This window comes from Typha latifolia, unplaced genomic scaffold (genome assembly GCF_019914945.1).
Source record: "Typha latifolia isolate L0001 unplaced genomic scaffold, TyphaL0001v2 contig_34, whole genome shotgun sequence".
NCBI lineage: Eukaryota > Viridiplantae > Streptophyta > Magnoliopsida > Poales > Typhaceae > Typha > Typha latifolia.
In genome coordinates this window covers 19,135-36,324 of record NW_027330480.1, presented here as the reverse complement: position 1 = coordinate 36,324, position 17,190 = coordinate 19,135, and the positions used below count along the sequence as shown (strand labels likewise).

Here is a 17,190-nt window from a genome sequence, read left to right as displayed (position 1 = left end):
ACTTTGGTTCTGCTCGCTGCCACTTGTATTTGTTTGCAAAGAGGAAAGCACTAAGAGACATGCATCGTAAGTCTCCTGCAACTATTAACTCTCAAATTAGCTCGAAAAGCATAATTTTTTATTTACTTTTGTTTGTCCATACGCTTAATATGAAGCAAATCCTGACGATGAGGCAGATTGCAAGTATGGAGTCCCTACTTTAGTTTGGCAACCCTTAAGTCTGCCACAGATGACTTCTTCTGATGCAAATAAGCTCGGGGAAGGTGGGTTTGGCCCGGTCTACAAGGTAATTCTTCCATTGAGGACTAAAGATTCATTCTAAAAATGCAATAACATTGCTGTGGAAACTAACCAAAAGTTGAATATAAAGTACAGGGAATATTACAGAATGGCCAAGAAATTGCTGTTAAAAGGCTTTCGAGAAGGTCCAAGCAAGGTTTAGAAGAACTAAAAATGAGGTGTTTCTGGTTGCTAAGCTTCAGAACAGAAACCTGGTAAGATTGATGGGATGTTGCTTGGAACAGCAGGAGAAACTTCTTGTCTACGAGTACGTTCCCAATAAAAGTCTTGACAAAATTTTGTTTGGTAAGTTCCATCATACGCATTCTACATTATCCTAGGCATTCCCTCACAAATTTGTAGCCAAATCGGACCATGATTATTGATTCTATTGCTGGAATCATATGGTTATAACTGATTAAACGATAAAAGCAATTCAAACTTGATTTATTAGAGGATACATTCTTAATTATCTGGAATTCAGTACTACAATTTTATAATAATTTTGATAAATTGTGTATACGTAAATGTTATCCAATTCAGTACTCCAATTTTATAATAATAAATTGCTTTCCTTCATCCAATAATCTGGAACAGTGGCAAATAAAGCTACTGCTGTTACTGAGGAATATACTGTCAATTGATCAATTCATATAGCTGATTCTTTTTTTTTTTCCATTGAGAAAATCTTATACTACCTGATGATGTGTTGTATTTATCATTTTCATGATGCAGATCCTGTCCAACAAGAACAACTAGACTGGGGAATACGATACAAGATTATCGAAAGAATTGGTCGAGCAGTTCTTTATCTTCATGAAGATTCACGACTAAGGATCATTCATCGAGATCTAAAAGCAAGCAATATCTTGCTAGATGAAAACATGAATCCTAAAGTTTCAGACTTTGGTCTTGCAAAGCTCTCTGACTTAGATAAATCCCACGGGTGCACCAATCGAATAGCTGGTACACGGTAAACGCAAGCCCAGCTGACAAACTTTGAATCTTTATATCTACTTTTCCTTTCTGTAATACTAGTCAATAGTCTGGAATCTAAAAGTAATTAATTCTCACATCTTGCCTTCTCCTTTTTGAAAGTGGATACATTGCACCAGAATATGCTCGAAGTGGCCTCTTTTCAACGAGTTCATATGTGTTTTAGTTATGGTGTATTGATTTTAGAGATTGTGACTGGCAGAAGGAACAATGGTTTCCAAGAATCGAGCTTGCAGCGGACCTTCTAAGCTATGTAAGCACTCATCCTCCATTATAGGTTGATCATTTATGATCCACTACAGTTCAATGATGCAATCCCTTAAATGAGAGCTTTCATTTTTCATTTTCTTAAAAAGGTATGGCATCATTGGAATGAAGGAACGCCACTATTGGTTGTGGATCAAAGTCTAGGTGGTCGGTATCAAGAACAAGAAGCGTTGAGCTGCATTCAAGTTGGGCTGCTATGTGTTCAGGAGGACCCAGCAAAGAGACCTACTATGGCAGCACTCATTCTCTTGCTCAGTAGTAGCGAAGCCATTCGTTTGAAGCCATCAGTGCCTGGTTACTTGAAGTGGACATACAAAAATGGCGAGTTCAATGTGACCGAGGGGAAGAACTGCGAGAGCAGTCTAATAAGAGCAGATTAATCATCAGACCATTCTCTGCAAATAATGTCTCAATCACTGAAATGGAACCACGATAATTTTGGCTCATCAAAGTTTGGTTGATGTGTTAACAATCATAACATAAAGGACTTGATTATCTCAAGTAAAAGGAAGGACACAAGTAAAATCTTGTCTGTCAAATAATACATACTTTTTTCTCTCCTTTCCTTAGTCAATATGTGTGTATATATCTTCATCCCCAAGGACAAAGATTATGTGTTTCTGTTTATTGACGCAAGTGATTACATGGATACAAACTATCAGCAACTAAAAATATCATCTATCTAGGTTCCATATCAGTAATGGTAACATTATTTGCAGATACTAATCTAGACTTTCTCTTTTCCCTGGAGGACTGCTTTGTTTTACTGCAGTTACCAGCTTCATTTGCTGTACTATTCTCAGTGGTAGTGCTGCCTTGAACCAGAAATGCAGGAGAGGAAGGTATAGGCAGGTTCATTGAGTAACTGCTGAGCATGAGAACCACTGTTGACATCGTAGGTCTCTTTTTTGGGTCGTCCTGGACACAAAGTAACCCTATGTGGATGCATCTCATGGCTTCATTTTTGTGGTATCTCCCACCTAGACGTTGATCCATTGTTTGTAATGGCCTTCCTTTGATCCAATTCTTCCATATCTATTTTAAGAAAGCGAGAAATATGCTCATAAATATCAACTATTGGAATTGGACACCAACTCAATATTAATGGTGTTAGAGATTGCAAGTGCTTACATAGCTCAAGATGTTTGCGGCATGGCCTGATCCATGAAACTCTGTAACTCGTCGACCAGTTATAATTTCTAGAACCAAAACTCCAAAGCTAAATACATCTGATTTAGTTGACATATGTCCATACATAACATACTCCGGCGCCATGTATCCACTGCGCAACATCATGTAAGAGTCAAATCTTTGAAGAAAAGAAACCAAAATATCAGTACTAAAATTGTACAAAAGTTTTCACAAATTAATTGCAAAGTGAGTTTATTGAGCAAAATTTTCTTGAAAAGCTTTCTTTCACCCTACCAATGTTCTAATGAAAAAAAATGCTATAATCAGTGGTAGAGACTCAGAAAGAGTTGATAATTTTTACTAGTTATTAGGATACAGTGAGCATTTTTATCTAGGTAAGGATACAAAAAGAAAGGTACATTTCACATTACTTTGTCCCAGCAATTCGACTAGCAACTCCTCTTGTTTTCTCCATGTCAATGAGCTTTGCAAGACCAAAATCTGAGATTTTAGGATTCATGAATTGATCTAACAAAATGTTGCCTGTTTTAAGATCCCGATGAATAATCTTGAGCCGAGACTCTTCATGAAGGTAGAGAAGCCCTCTAGCAATTCCTTCAATAATCTTGTAGCGCCTTCGCCAGTCTAATTGTCCACATTTGTTGGGATCTATTTGATCAGAAATTCAAACTCAAGCCACTGAATCCAACATAATGATCAATAAAGAAGAACTACTTTTCTTCATCTAAGAAGAAAAGTAGGAAACCGTGACCTACTTGTAAATAAAACAAGTTCTACAGAAAAAAAAAAAATTCCAGAAGAAAGAATATAAAATAAGAAAGAAAATTTTAAGTTGTCATTAAAGTAAATGTGTAGATGAAAGATAAATCATAGTGCAGGAAAGTTCAATGTGTAGAATATAAAGAGTTTTTTTTAATAAAAAAAATCTTCTCATTCTATTTGATTTTAGGCGAAGAAGCATTCAGGACATACTGAATAAAAATTTGTCGAGGCTTTGATGTGGAAGAAACTCATAGATTAGCATCTTCTCATTCTCCTCCAAGCAGAAACCCAAAAGCCTTACGAGATTTTTATGTTGAATTCTAGTAACAGTGACAACCTCATTTCTCAGTTCTATTAATCCTTGCCTTGAATTAATTGAAAGCCGCTTAACAGCTATTTCTTGTCCACCAGGAAGTATTCCCTATGGCAAATTTAGGATAGTATTAGAAGAATAGCTTGTTCAAGTGAATACTTACTACTACAACATACATTAGAAGTCAGAGTCTACAGACTCTACACTAATTATTACCTTATAAACCCATCCAAATCCACCTTCTCCAAGCTTATTTCTGTTCGCAAAGTTGTCAGTAGCGACTTTGATTGTATCCAAATTAAATAGCAGAGATTCTTCATTTCTTTTCTCCACATCTGCAGCATCTGCAGCACAACAAAAACATCTTAGAATCAAGACAATATTTGTATTTAATGTATTAATTCTGCATGCTCATAACTGATGCACATTTTACATTCTAACTACTCACCAGGAGCAGGAACTCTCCTCCTCCTCATATAAAGAAAGCACGCTGAGAGAAGCATCAGAGCACCGACTGGAACTATGACAACAAGAGCAAGTATCTTCCTTTTGTCCCTGCTTCCTGAACCCCAGAAGAGAATTAAAGCATTTGAGTGAGACTTGCCATTTGATGAAGATTTGAATTGTGAAAGGAATATTCATAGATTCTCATGCAAGCACTTCTGCAGACACAGAATCATAATATATGTTTTCAGAGTATACGCAGAAATGAGAGATAACTAGAGGAATTGAAGAGAAACAAAGCGTGAAGTCACGGCTGTAGACAAAGAAGATGATTTAAGTAATCCATAATAGCTGTGAACTACAAATTCAGGAAACCATCAGAGATATGGATATCTTCTTATTGATGGTATCTTTTTCTAAATTTTTAATCAAGGCGACCTCTGAAAAGTTCTCTTGAGGACAAGAAACATGTACTGAGTGTGCATCAAAAGTTAAAACAAGATAATAACTTATAGATTCGTTCTGTGTTATTTAGAAGATGATCAATAAAGTGATCTATTGTTCTACCTGTCTTATCACATGTTCCAACATTCTAGCCATACTTTTTGTATGCCCAGTTTCTCATGATTTAGAATTGAGAATTCCAGATAATAAGGTACCTGTATCAGCCTTCTTCTGATACATTGATTGACAAATTGACAACTTTTCGTCAATGATTCTAAATTTTCAGTCCACTTCAAGATTAAGATATAAAAGGAGAGTACTCTGAGACTCACTTCCATCCTTTCTCCTTGCAGGTGTGGTGCCGGAATCGCCCACTGGCTCTGATTTTGGTGAGAGTGTAGATGTTGATGGTGGTGGCGACAACAGCAGCGGCTCCGCCAAGGACTCATCATAGTAAGTATAGATCTCAAACCGAAGATAGCAACTGTAAGCTAACACCACGCCTCCTTGCTTTCCCCAACAGCACTGTAACATTTGTGTCTGAGATAAATGCAAACATTGGTAGCATTCCTCCCTTGTGAGGTCCCTTGTGCACTGCACCAACCCATACAACTTTACAGAGCTCGTGTAATTTGCCTTTTCGACTGCAAACATCCGATCGGAGTTATACGCAGCCTTCTGCGTGAGATCACCCATTAACACCATGTACAATTCTTCAAAACTCTCCGGGTTTGAGATATCTCCGACGTTGTAGAGTATCTGTCTAAATGCAGTGTCGTCGACGGAGGAGAAGTTGACGGAAGAGTAACGTACAAGGCATTTATCGTACCATATCGCGGCAGTTTTTCCAACTGGGCAGCGGCTGATAATGCCGTCGACGGCGGTGGACAGGTAAGATTTGCACTGGGAGGGGAAGACATCGCCGCGGCAGAGGGCGAGGCCAAAGACTTGGTCAGGTGGTTGGCCTTCGGGTATGATGGAGAAGCCGGAGGGGGAGGCGACGGAAGGGAGCTTAGTGAGCAGGCGGTGGAGGTTGGATTGGTATGTGCTGTTGGTGGAGAAGTTGGAGTCCTTTGAGGAGCAAACAAGCCATACAAAGGAGTCGTCTGCGATGACAGTGTGGAAAGTGATGAGAATAAGGGAGAGGAAGAGAAGCAACTGGATGTTGGGGAGGACAAGGAAGGGATTAGAGATCATAATGGAAGATGTTTGGAGTTAATGGAGAAGGGGTGTAGTAGGAGGAGGAGGAGGAGGGAACATAGACTATGAGAAGTCTTCCGGATTGGAAATGGGAGTTAGTTCCAATTTTCTCTTTTGAAGCTACGGTCTACGAAGGTCGAGAACAAGGAGTTAAACTTGACGGAGAAGTTAAGCTGGGAAACTAGAAGAAAAACTAGATCACAGATCAACTACCAATCCTCTACATAATGTAAATATTTGCATCTCTCGCAATTTCCTTCGCTAACCAATCAAAAACTTGTACCCATCTTCCATTCAAAATATCCACTGCATTGGACTTGCATGAATTTGACCGCGACTGCAACTTATTCCTGCTTTCGTGGAGGCTTCTAAATCGAGTAAAATCTCCACGAAGTTAATGCGAAAAAAGATCAACATTAATGTTGGCCATAGACAGACAGCAATTCCAGGTAATTACCAAATTGAAACCAGCTTCAAGATCTTAACGCTTAAACTAAGATTGAGAAAATTAGCAATTCTAATGACCAAAGAGAAAAGCAGTACATAAGATGATAAATGAACCTCTTCAGCTGATATTTTCAGCTATACACAAAATTCACTAGGTTGAAATTTAATTTACAAGCTCCAGCACAAAAGATAAGCACATTGATCTTCTTGAGGACATCACAAGGATTGAGCATGGATCAGATAATGTATTAGACAAAGATAATTCATGAGTACAAATATCATATTGATAATATTTTAACATTTTCATTCACACAAATCAAGTTTACAGTGCAAACAATGAAAGATTTTAGCAGCAGAAATGAACTACATATATACAAGGTATGAGAGGTACTAACGAAAGCGGACATTGCAATTACTGTGGATTCAGCTTCCAAGTTGATCAAGTAGACCACAATTGAACTCGTTGTTCGTTACTTCCAGTTTCTCAACCTTTGCAACAAAATCAAGTAGAAGAGGGCTGAAGCTCCTGGCGGGGCCGTAGAAATGTGGGAAATAGTTGGAACCATCAACTGTTTCATAAACTAATCCCTCCCCAAGCTGTAAAGATTGTGACAGGAAATACAAACTCTCAAAATTTAGTGTATATAGTGAATATTACACTGATACAGGAAGAAAATAAGTGACTAGATGCTGCATGAATCATTTTTTTTGCTTCCCAAGCAGATGAGACAGATAGAATTCATAATTTCCTTTTCCAATGAAAAGATAGTGAAAAATGAGAAGCAACTCTACAGATGAACAGAAAGTTTTAAAAAAAATCTAGTAACAATAGTCTGACAAAAATGAATAGGAGAATACTGCTCCTTAAATTTATCCTCAGAAATCTAATTTGATTTAATCTGATGGGACCATAATAAAAATTTGGGTGGGGAGGCAGTTATCTTAGGAGATATATTTATAATCAATTGCTAGTCTCCAATTCCTCTTCGTGGCAAGAACTCTGGATGTATTCAATTTTCGAGCAATAAAAACATACGATCTACATGAAAAAAAAATTATATCAAGAAAGAGAAATTTTGAAGCCTAATATAATGATTGTCCTACATGATGACAACAACATGCTCTCTTAATGGTCTCGAAAAATAGAATACAGTAGATGTGAATGGAGAATATTGCATGATTAATGGACATCTGAAGAATATCCAGATCCGCAGAATATCCCATCAAAGAACTTTATAAATGTAGTGAGTCTTAAAACATGCAAGTCCATAACTATTGCCACACTGAAGCATTGATCTGTGGACAAGAAAAATCTAGACCTATAAGCTCATTTGGTAGTGAAATGACCCACAGATTACTGGAGCAAATATCCATCAAGTGTCTAGATGTATATAGTGAAACGTGGGCAGTCAGATTATAGACATATAACAACGGTTGCAGAATCTGCCTCATCAGTTTTCACCTTTCCATAGAGAGATCAACTTCAGTTTCAAAGAGCCCAAATCAATGACAACTCAAAAGATGAGAGTTTTGATTAATGGCAATTCACAGTTATCACTACACCGCGTCCCTCCCTACCCCCCACCCTCATCTCCCAGTTTTACAGCTTGTCGCAACCCCATCTGAGGATCAAGAGAAATCCAAGAGCACAAAGACGCAATTCACAAAATAAATCGAAAGCGAGAGGATCAGGAAAGAAAATCCATACCTTACCAGTGTCGATCTGGAGCAAGTAAAGGTCCTCCCTTCCCTTAAAGTAGTTCGTCAGAACCATCTTCACCTGCATCAAATTCCCATCTTTGCATCACACCAATGCATAAAGTGGACCAAAACGCCAACCCAATTGAGAAATCCTAGTTATTGCAACTTTGTGACAACCATCCGGCTTCTTCTTTTACTACCGTACCTGGCAAAGGTCGCTGAGGTGAATACATCCAGTTCTGCGGTCCAGATCCCCACCAAGAACAGCGCCAGACCTCTGCAGCTCTTCCCATTCCGCGGCGGTGCTCACTCTGTACACGAATTCTTGCTTTGCTCTTATCTCCTCCATCCCCGTTTCGGTACTATCGGAACGAGGAGACGTTTCCCGATGCCTAGAAGTTGCTAACTACAATGCCGCAGTGCGGCTTTGGGCTTTGGGCAATGGCAACGTTGAAGTAGCACGCAGGCCTAGGCCCCACCCAATCTGAAACCCGCTTACTCCATGGACAATGTCCCGAATCTGAGAAAGCAAGGCCGTATCGGATGGTGGCCCGACTTTTTGGGCCCGAATCCAACCCAGAACGGCCTATGAGCACATCTTGGAGATTTGTTCTGGATAATGGATTGAACTTGATTATGTCGTGGAAATTTGTTAATTGAATATTTATACTAAATGCCTTCATTGGTAGATGATTTGAGCTTAAAATGTCCAAGAAACAAAACCCCTGCATCAATTATTCCATCTGTGACTAACGGGACAAGGGCCGCGACTTGTCCTTTTCTCAATAGCGAAATCTGACGCTTCTATTGACTATTTGTTGATCCGTTGCATTTGCCAAGTACTCGCGGCCATGCATCGGTCCTTGCCTGCATGGAGCTATATCACCATTCACCACTTATCTCTTTCTAACATTTCCTCCCTCCCATAGGCATGCATAAACACGTAACAAGAACTATGTCTCTCCTCCTATCCCTTCTCATCATTCTCCAAATTCCCGCGACTAAATCGGATTTCATACAAAACGAATGCTCAAACGATAGGTACAAAGCCAACAGCGCCTTCCAAGCCAACCTCAACACCCTCTTCTCCTCCCTCAACTCCGCCGCCACCTCCTCCGGCTTCGCCACCGGGACCGTAGGCCGAGACCCGGACAAAGTGTACGGCCTCGCGTTATGCCACGGCGACTTATCCCCTTCTGACTGCAAAAGTTGCATTTACAACTCGATCCAAGATATAGAGTTTCGATGTCCGTTTGACATGTCGGCGATGGTATGGTATGACGATTGCTCGCTCCGCTACTCCAATACAAGCTTCTTCTCCATCCTGGAGTACTCATCTAAGTACTGCACGAGCAACTCGGCCAACGCTGAGAAACCGCAACTGTTTAAGAAGATTCTAGGCCTTCTCATGGACAATCTCACTGCGGAGGCTGTGTACGGATCCGCACAGATGTTCGCAACCGAAGTGGTGAACGTTACAGGCGTTACGAAGATTTACGGGTTGGCCCAGTGCACCAGAGACCTGTCGGAGCAGCAGTGCACCAATTGCCTCGTAAATTTCGTGGATAAAATTAGATCATGCTGCACAGGGAGTACGGGATGTAGGGTTTTTGGGCACAGTTGTTATATTCGATATGAGGTGTATCCTTTCTTTAACCTTTTGGTTCGCAAGAATGAGACTGCGCCACATGCATCGCCATCGTTAGGGCCGGTGAGGGCTGCATCTCCTCCTCCCACTTCTCCTCATTTTAGCAGTGCACCACCAGGAGGCTCAAGGGGAGGTAACAATCGAATATATCTAACTTTATGTGTTAGTAATTACATATGTTTAATTAATTACTTAATTTTAGTAACAAATATGTCTTATTGGTAAATCTGCACCACCATTTCTCTCAAAAACGCGTATTATCTTTCAAGTATCACTTCTTAAAATTAGCTTCAAATACCAAATATGCACCACAGGCTCAAGCAAGCCCTAGGCCATGATTTGGCTGATCACTCAAATAAGCATATTTTCCTAAAAATTTGGGGGCCCCTAGTTCCAAGGTCTTGAGCTATTCTGAGCCCAAGCCCCTAACTGGAGGTTATAAATCATTTTCTTATGAAGGCCCCATTCATTTTTGTCTTCTAGACTTCTACCATTCTATCACGTTTAGGACTAGATTTCTCTTGAGATGACCCTGCTAATAGCTTATGTTTGGGAGGCTTAGAAGTTCTCTAGTCCAAATGCAGGAATGTTTGATGTAAATCTTAGAAAAATGAGAAATATCTCCGTCATGCATGTTTTGTGAAAATCCATTCAATAAACCTTATAATTATCACACTGGAAGGAAGGTAAAGAAAATAATAATAAAAAAAAAAGAGTCAAGGTTGTCGGAACATAACTCTAGTCAACGTCAACGATGGAATATGGAAACTGTTATCTTCGTGCTTGTCACGTCTCTCCAATTAAAAGTCTTAACAATGTCTGAGCAGATTAAGAGCATGGCGTGGATTGCTAAAATTTTCTTAATATTAAGGGTTAAACGGTAAATACAAACAGCCCGACTTATCCACTTATCCTCCGACCATGCATGTCCACGTTCACTATATAGACAGAAAATCAGTCATTAGGCATAATTGGGGATAAGAGACACCAATCCAGGTGCTCGACAGAAGCCTCACCAATCGGTGCCGGCCGCAAGATGTAATAAGATGCATTCACATCGCACTACTATGTGTTCAGGAGGATCCCTTGGTGAGACCAAGCATGGCATCTGTAATTCTGATGCTCAGCAGTCCATCTTTCACTCTTCCAGCTCCTTCGACACCTGCTTTTGTTATTTCGAGAAACATTACCAACAGTCCGGATGTGCTTGAGACATGCAAATGCTGAATTGCGTTGGAGCACGCCGGAAGTAGTCTCAGGAAATAATGGCTCAGTCTCTGAGTTGGAACCACGGTGAGGGTCAGAAGAGGATCAGTAGTACGAGTGAAACTGTTCTGATGGATGTATCAGCTTGCTTATCATATCGTATCTTAGACTGCTATGGTAGCCCATTTTATAAGGGTTTGTTCTCTATAAAGTAAGTTGAACGAGTTTCTACAAGCTTCGTATGTGGATGTAACCCTGTTTGCTTTCTTGTACTCTGTTCGGAACCAAATCTAGATCGAATTCAATTGATTTCAGCTTATAAAGAAATCAATTTGATTCATTTGAGAAAAAAAACATCAGACTGAAATGAATCCCATATTGTGTTTTCTCATTGAACTTCATTGGATTTATATGCAAGATCACTATTTGGGGCCATTAGTGGATGTCAAGAGGAAATTAGTTTTGAAACAGTCAACAGTCAAAAGTCAATAATAAAAAAGAACTTTCTCATTTATTAATTCCACACGCATTAGATTGCTCATAAATCGACCGCACATCCTATTATTCGACTCTAGATAGACGTCGTATTCCACTGATTTGACTTACAACATAAGATAAATAGTTCGCCAGCGGTTCCCATATATCCATATCCATGCCTCCATAAAATGATACCTCTTATAGTCTTTCTTTCTTATTCCGCTCTATCTCCTCTACAGAGATGCAAGAACACATCTCAGAAACAATGCAGTTTCCTATCCTCCTCAACTCCCTACAACTCCTCCTCCTATCCCTTCTCATCTTAACTCATATTCCCATAGCCATCTCAGAAGGCATCTTATGGACTACCTGCCCAACCGACGCAAACTATACAACCAAGAGTACCTTCCAATCCAACCTCAACCTCCTCCTCTCCTCCCTCTCCTCCGCCGCCGTCCCATCCGGCTTCGCCAACGACACAGTCGGCCGGTACCCTAATCAAGTTTATGGCCTCGCCTTATGCCGTGGCGATCTCTTCCCCGCCGATTGCCGCAGCTGCCTCAACACCTCAATCCACGGCATCGTCGAGCAGTGCCCGCATGGCATGTCGTCGACGATATGGTACGAGGATTGCCTTCTCCGCTACTCGAACACAAGTTTCTTCTCCATGGTGGAGCCAGTGACGTTCTACATGTGGAATGCAAATAACGTTACGCAACCGAAACTGTTTAATACCTTGCTAGGCCAGCTCATGTACACACTCGCTCAGAAGGCAGCGTACGGATCGCCGCGGATGTTTGCGACTGGCGCGGCGAATTTTACGAGCTTTCAGAAGATTTACGGGTTAGTGCAGTGCACGAGGGACTTGTCGGACGGCGGGTGCTATGAGTGCCTGACGGATGCCATCTCAAAAATTCCGGCGTGCTGCAACGGGAAGCAGGGAGGAAGAGTTAAAGGGGAGACTTGCTATATTCGATACGAAGTAGCTCCTTTCTATAACCTTTTGGCTGAGGATGATGCGGCGGCGCCTACACCTTCGCCTTCTAAGGGAAGGGATTCCGGCAACGCTACAAGTCCACTACCAGAAGATGGAAATGCAACAGGTAAAGGTAAGTCAAGCCTTCCCCTAATCCAACGTACTCCAAATTTAGTTTGACCATTAAACGCGTCTGCTAATCAACTGATTCAAAGTCATGCTTTCCTGCGTGGAGAAATTAAATTGTTTGAATTAAACAAAAAAAAATTCTAGAGTATTTTGTGAGTCTACGTCGTCCATAATCACAATGAACTAAAGCAGAGTCACCGTCGGCTCACTTAATGCTAGTCAACGTCAACTCCACGTTTACCAGCCATTAGCCCAATTACTATTTTGCACTCGTATAGTTCCGGATGCAAAAACTCGCAAGATCCAAGTACACTCGGATAACAATCTTGTTTGCACTTGCTCCACATGGTCGTCTCCATCTCTTCGCAAGGCGGCGGCGCCGTCTCTTCCTCCGCCTTTGAATGCAGTGAATCTCGCATAGCAAAATAGATATGAGACTAGAAATAGATAGAGTGGTGATGGTAAGTGATCGCCTTTTTGCTTGGATTCGTGCTTTCTTTTAAGGATTTAATTTTCTTGAGGTTGACATGATATAGATTTGGAGAAGGAAAAAGAATACGGCGAGGGTAGTAGGAGTTATAAGTGCACCGTGCCAAAATAAATTGTGTTGAGAATTCTCGAGTCCCCACTTCTGATATTCTAAACCTCGTGTTTTTGTTGAGAGAAATAATTGGGTAGAACTATTTTTCTATATGGATGGTTTAGAGTTTTAACTATCCATCTATTTGCCTGAATTTGTATAGAATGAAACCGTATTCATTTATATTATCTGAATTTGATACGAGAAGCACCTTTCTGTCTCAACGAGAACAAGTATTAGCTTATGAACTCTTGAATTTAAGGCATTTTGTCTCAACAAGAAAGAAGCATCATTCATACTGTCGAATAGATTTTACAACAGGTCTCTCTTTTTCTTTTTCTTTTCCTTCGGCAAGGCATGCATTAAATCATCTAGTACATAGTTCTTTTGTTTCTTGATTTTAAGAGGAAACAGTTTTGCATATGTATGAATGCCCTATTTAGCCACTTTAGATATTTCAATATTTCGTAAATAGAAATTCTAAGTAACTTCACTTAATATTGGTACAGGAAGTAATAGAACTGCAAAAACAATTGTCATTGTTGCCATCGCAGTGGCTGCTGTATTGTTGTTCCTCTTTACTGCATATATCTTCTTGCGAAGAAGAAACCCAGTTAAAAATCTATCAGTCCGAAATGCACCCGGTAAGTAGCGTGCTTGCCTTTTGTCCAAAAAGAAAATAAAAGAGGCATCTGTCGAGTTACTAGTGTTTAGCCGAAAGCAGAATACAGATGGCCACGTTTGCTAAAGCTTATTCTTATGAGCAGATGGTGTAAATGAAGAGGAAATCAGAATTGCAGAGTCCCTTTTGTTTGACCTGGGTACCATAAGAGCTGCCACAAATAACTTCGCTGAGGCAAACAAGCTTGGAGAAGGTGGATTTGGGCCAGTTTACAAGGTTTATCTCTAGTCTAAGCTGTTCCAAATTACTTAAACTATGAATCTTTTCTTGAATCTAACTGGGTTTTCATTGTTGAACACTATGTAGGGAGCACTACAAGATGGACAGGAGATCGCTGTGAAAAGGCTTTCGACAAGCTCAGTGCAAGGACTGACTGAGCTAAGGAATGAGGTTGTTCTTGTTGTAAAGCTTCAGCACAAGAATCTTGTGCGATTGTTAGGTTTCTGCCTAGAAGAGCAGGAGAAGCTTCTTGTCTATGAGTACCTTCAAAACACAAGCCTTGACAAAATAATTTTTGGTGAGGTTCACAACGCTACTCTTTTTGTTGGACTGAGACAGTTTTAACCAACTAATTGTGTACTATTTTGTTGTACATAGATATAGTTGGTCGAGATATATTTGTGAAGCAACTATTAATTTATTAGATTAAAGTCTGACAAATATGACATGTTATGATACTCCTTTTCTGTTCTGTTCTTTTATATCAAGGTAACAAATAACTGATCAGTATTTTTGCTGACCTCAAAATCACTCTTTATGCATTTGTCTCCATAGATTTGATTCAATATAAATGTGCTTTTTCTTCTTTCAATGGTGAAAGAACCTCTAGACCAACTATTGTTGCAATTTCTATGGTTACTCATGTCCCTACTTTCTGCTCTGAACTTTCTGACTTCATTGTAGTTCTTTTTATTAGGCCTGATGGCAATTTTTTAATTAACCAAAGTAGAAATATGTGTTCTTGTAAAAAAATATAATGTTTGATTTTATTTAATTTTCAATTTGATTTGAGTAAAATAAAGAAAGTAGTATCATAACATTATATTGGGGCAATTTGATTTTATTTAATCCAATTTTTGTTGGTTACAAAGATACTTATCCTGAACAGATCCTGTAAGGCGAGAACTACTCGACTGGGGCATGCGGTACAAAATCATTGAAGGAATTGCTAGAGGGCTTCTTTATCTTCATGAAGATTCAAGGCTAAGGATCATCCATCGAGACCTCAAATCAAGTAACGTCCTTTTGGATGGGGACATGAATCCTAAAATTTCAGATTTTGGTCTTGCAAAGCTTTTCAATGTAGGCAGTACCCAAGGAAGCACAAGCAGAATTGCCGGAACCTAGTATGCACCATTTCTCAGTATCCTATTTAAAATAAGTAGCAACAAGCATATCGAACAACTTTAATCTTTTGCTCCACTTCATTTTATCAGTCTAACCTCTGTCATTTCCTCGATTTGCAGCGGATATATGGCACCAGAATATGCTATTTATGGGCGATTCTCTGCCAAATCAGATGTTTTCAGTTATGGTGTCCTAATTTTGGAGATTGTGACCGGTCGAAGAAACACTCTTAATCAAGCCTCCATCCATTCTGAAGACCTTCTATCCTATGTAAGGACTAGTTCTCTGTGCTTAACACGTATTCGGTCCATTTAAAATCAGATGTTAAGTTCCTGCTATTACATGAGGAATACTAATGGTATTACAATCATCTCCTCTGACCTTACCTTTGCTTGTAAATAGGTCTGGAATAATTGGAATAGAGGCGCAGCACTACAGGTCCTCGACAGATGTCTCATCGAAGAGTGTCGATCACAAGACGTATTAAGATGCATCCATATTGGGCTACTGTGTGTCCAGGAGGATCCATCAAATAGACCAAGCATGGCTTCTGTCATTCTCATGCTCAACAGTCAGTCTATTACCCTTCCAAGCCCTTCCACTCCTGCCTTTGTTATTAGCAGTCAAACATTAAGTGAATCACATGTTCTTGATAGAGGTAGAAATGCTGATTTGCCTGCAAGCAGGTCAAGAGTAGTTTCAGTAAATGATGTTACGGTTTCTGAAATGGAACCACGATAATTGATCAGCAGTGCAACTCTACTCTTAGTTCCTTTTGCTAGCAGCAAGCTAGTAAATGCATGACCAGATAAACTGTAATAAGATCAATTCTTGTTTTCGTCCAACTGTGGCATTTTAGAGAATTCTTTCAATCAGATTTTATGTATCTCTATAAACTATATTACTTGAGCCTAATTGCAATAAGAAGCTCGCTTATGCTGCTTGCTAGATGGTCTTGCAGCTTTTTTCGAACACTTACATTTCCACATTTCCTAAGCAGAGAAATTTACATATACTTTAGATATCAGTTGAGTCGAGATAATAACAATTGACATTATTTTGGAGCCTTTTTAGCTTTTAGTGTGATCTAGTAGATGCCCACAATCTGTTTGCATGCCACCCTATTGGGTTTAGCTAATATCTGTTAAAAATTAGTGCTAAACTTAGTTATCATCTTTGTTATACTATTTCATCTAGCTAATTGGTGTGTTACTACTATAGTTATTTTAGTAGTTCTTATACTTATTAGGGGCATTTTGGAAATAGTTTTATCTTATTATGTTCGAATCTTGTTTAGTCATAGGAAAGTAAGTCATTGGATGTCAAGAGAAACTCTAGCTCATCTTTTTTCATTTTGATGTCATCTTAGAGAGCAAGAGAAGAAAGAGAATCCATCTTAGAGTTTTGCTAGTTAGAATGTGAGTGAATCTCCTACCTCTTTTGTAAGCTTGTCTTGTAAGTTTAGTAACTTTCTATTTGTGAAGACTTGGCATTATTGAGTTTATACCCTTGAGGTGAAGATTATAATCTATATGCATTGTGATTATTTGGATGGTTTATTGTGAAGTTATCCTCTCCGTTCTTGTTTCTATTTGATGTGCAATTTTGGGCTTATGGGATATATTGAGTTTTTACACTTAAAAAAAGAGGAGGTTCTTCGATTAGAGGACATCGATTTCTCTTTAATATCAACCAAATAGTAGCATTCTAATGTTCGAAATGATTGACATACTTGTATATATTATATGCCATAAACTCTTTATGATTCATCTTAGCAGGCCATTAGAAGAGAAGAAAAAGGGTTAGACCGAAACAGTAGGTGAGAGAAAGAGATTTTGCCACCGACCCTATACCAACTTGCCATTTTCTTTATCTAGGAAGGGCCATAGATAGGTATTTTTATTAAATTCAAGAATAATAGGATGATTGCAGCGCATGATAAGAGGGTGAGTAGGAGATTAATAGCAAAATATCAAACCGAAGAGCATAGAAAAAAAGAAGAAGAAGAGTAAATGGAGCACAACCCCTACAAGTTTGTAAGCATAAAGTCTTTTAAGTCAACCAGTGGCTCTGTTATGATCTGACAATTATATACATAGATCTACGTTTGTAAGAGAGGGATAAATAAAGATATCAATAT

General features: G+C 39.3%; 5 protein-coding genes across 6 annotated transcripts; 3 read left to right on the top strand and 2 right to left on the bottom strand.

The window, feature by feature from the left end:
• The first annotated feature begins 229 nt into the window (after window positions 1–229).
• LOC140802582 (putative cysteine-rich receptor-like protein kinase 12) lies at window positions 230–1,942 on the top strand. Its single transcript, XM_073158112.1, is given in 7 exon segments — window positions 230–286; window positions 376–445; window positions 448–585; window positions 1,015–1,252; window positions 1,378–1,435; window positions 1,437–1,528; window positions 1,632–1,942. Coding segments are annotated over 6 exon segments (648 nt in total). The 3' UTR covers window positions 1,524–1,528; window positions 1,632–1,942.
• A 75-nt stretch (window positions 1,943–2,017) lies between these two features.
• Window positions 2,018–5,957, bottom strand: LOC140802576 (cysteine-rich receptor-like protein kinase 15). The gene is made up of 7 exons (XM_073158105.1): window positions 4,990–5,957; window positions 4,218–4,331; window positions 3,986–4,113; window positions 3,667–3,877; window positions 3,105–3,342; window positions 2,674–2,824; window positions 2,018–2,577 (listed from the first exon to the last, which is right to left on the bottom strand). The coding sequence occupies exons 1-7, from the start codon at window positions 5,852–5,854 to the stop codon at window positions 2,221–2,223; spliced, it is 2,064 nt and encodes a 687-aa protein (XP_073014206.1). The 5' UTR covers window positions 5,855–5,957; the 3' UTR covers window positions 2,018–2,220.
• A 628-nt stretch (window positions 5,958–6,585) lies between these two features.
• Window positions 6,586–8,439, bottom strand: LOC140802579 (uncharacterized). 2 transcript variants are annotated; one of them, XR_012111676.1, is made up of 3 exons: window positions 8,211–8,439; window positions 7,767–8,084; window positions 6,586–6,901 (listed from the first exon to the last, which is right to left on the bottom strand). XR_012111676.1 is itself a non-coding variant. In XM_073158109.1 (3 exons), exons 1-3 carry the CDS (start codon window positions 8,352–8,354, stop codon window positions 6,728–6,730), a joined length of 390 nt encoding a protein of 129 aa, XP_073014210.1. In that variant the 5' UTR covers window positions 8,355–8,439; the 3' UTR covers window positions 6,586–6,727. The 2 variants fall into 2 exon arrangements, 1 of the variants encoding a protein (XP_073014210.1); XM_073158109.1 differs by having other exon boundaries at window positions 8,013–8,084.
• A 502-nt stretch (window positions 8,440–8,941) lies between these two features.
• LOC140802577 (cysteine-rich repeat secretory protein 38-like) lies at window positions 8,942–11,102 on the top strand. Its single transcript, XM_073158106.1, has 2 exons — window positions 8,942–9,786; window positions 10,731–11,102. Exons 1-2 carry the CDS (start codon window positions 8,961–8,963, stop codon window positions 10,862–10,864), a joined length of 960 nt encoding a protein of 319 aa, XP_073014207.1. The 5' UTR covers window positions 8,942–8,960; the 3' UTR covers window positions 10,865–11,102.
• Window positions 11,103–11,573: 471 nt separating this feature from the next.
• On the top strand, window positions 11,574–16,024 carry LOC140802575 (cysteine-rich receptor-like protein kinase 15). Its single transcript, XM_073158104.1, has 7 exons — window positions 11,574–12,445; window positions 13,531–13,665; window positions 13,789–13,919; window positions 14,010–14,220; window positions 14,812–15,049; window positions 15,170–15,320; window positions 15,453–16,024. Exons 1-7 carry the CDS (start codon window positions 11,578–11,580, stop codon window positions 15,789–15,791), a joined length of 2,073 nt encoding a protein of 690 aa, XP_073014205.1. The 5' UTR covers window positions 11,574–11,577; the 3' UTR covers window positions 15,792–16,024.
• The last annotated feature ends 1,166 nt before the right edge of the window (window positions 16,025–17,190 follow it).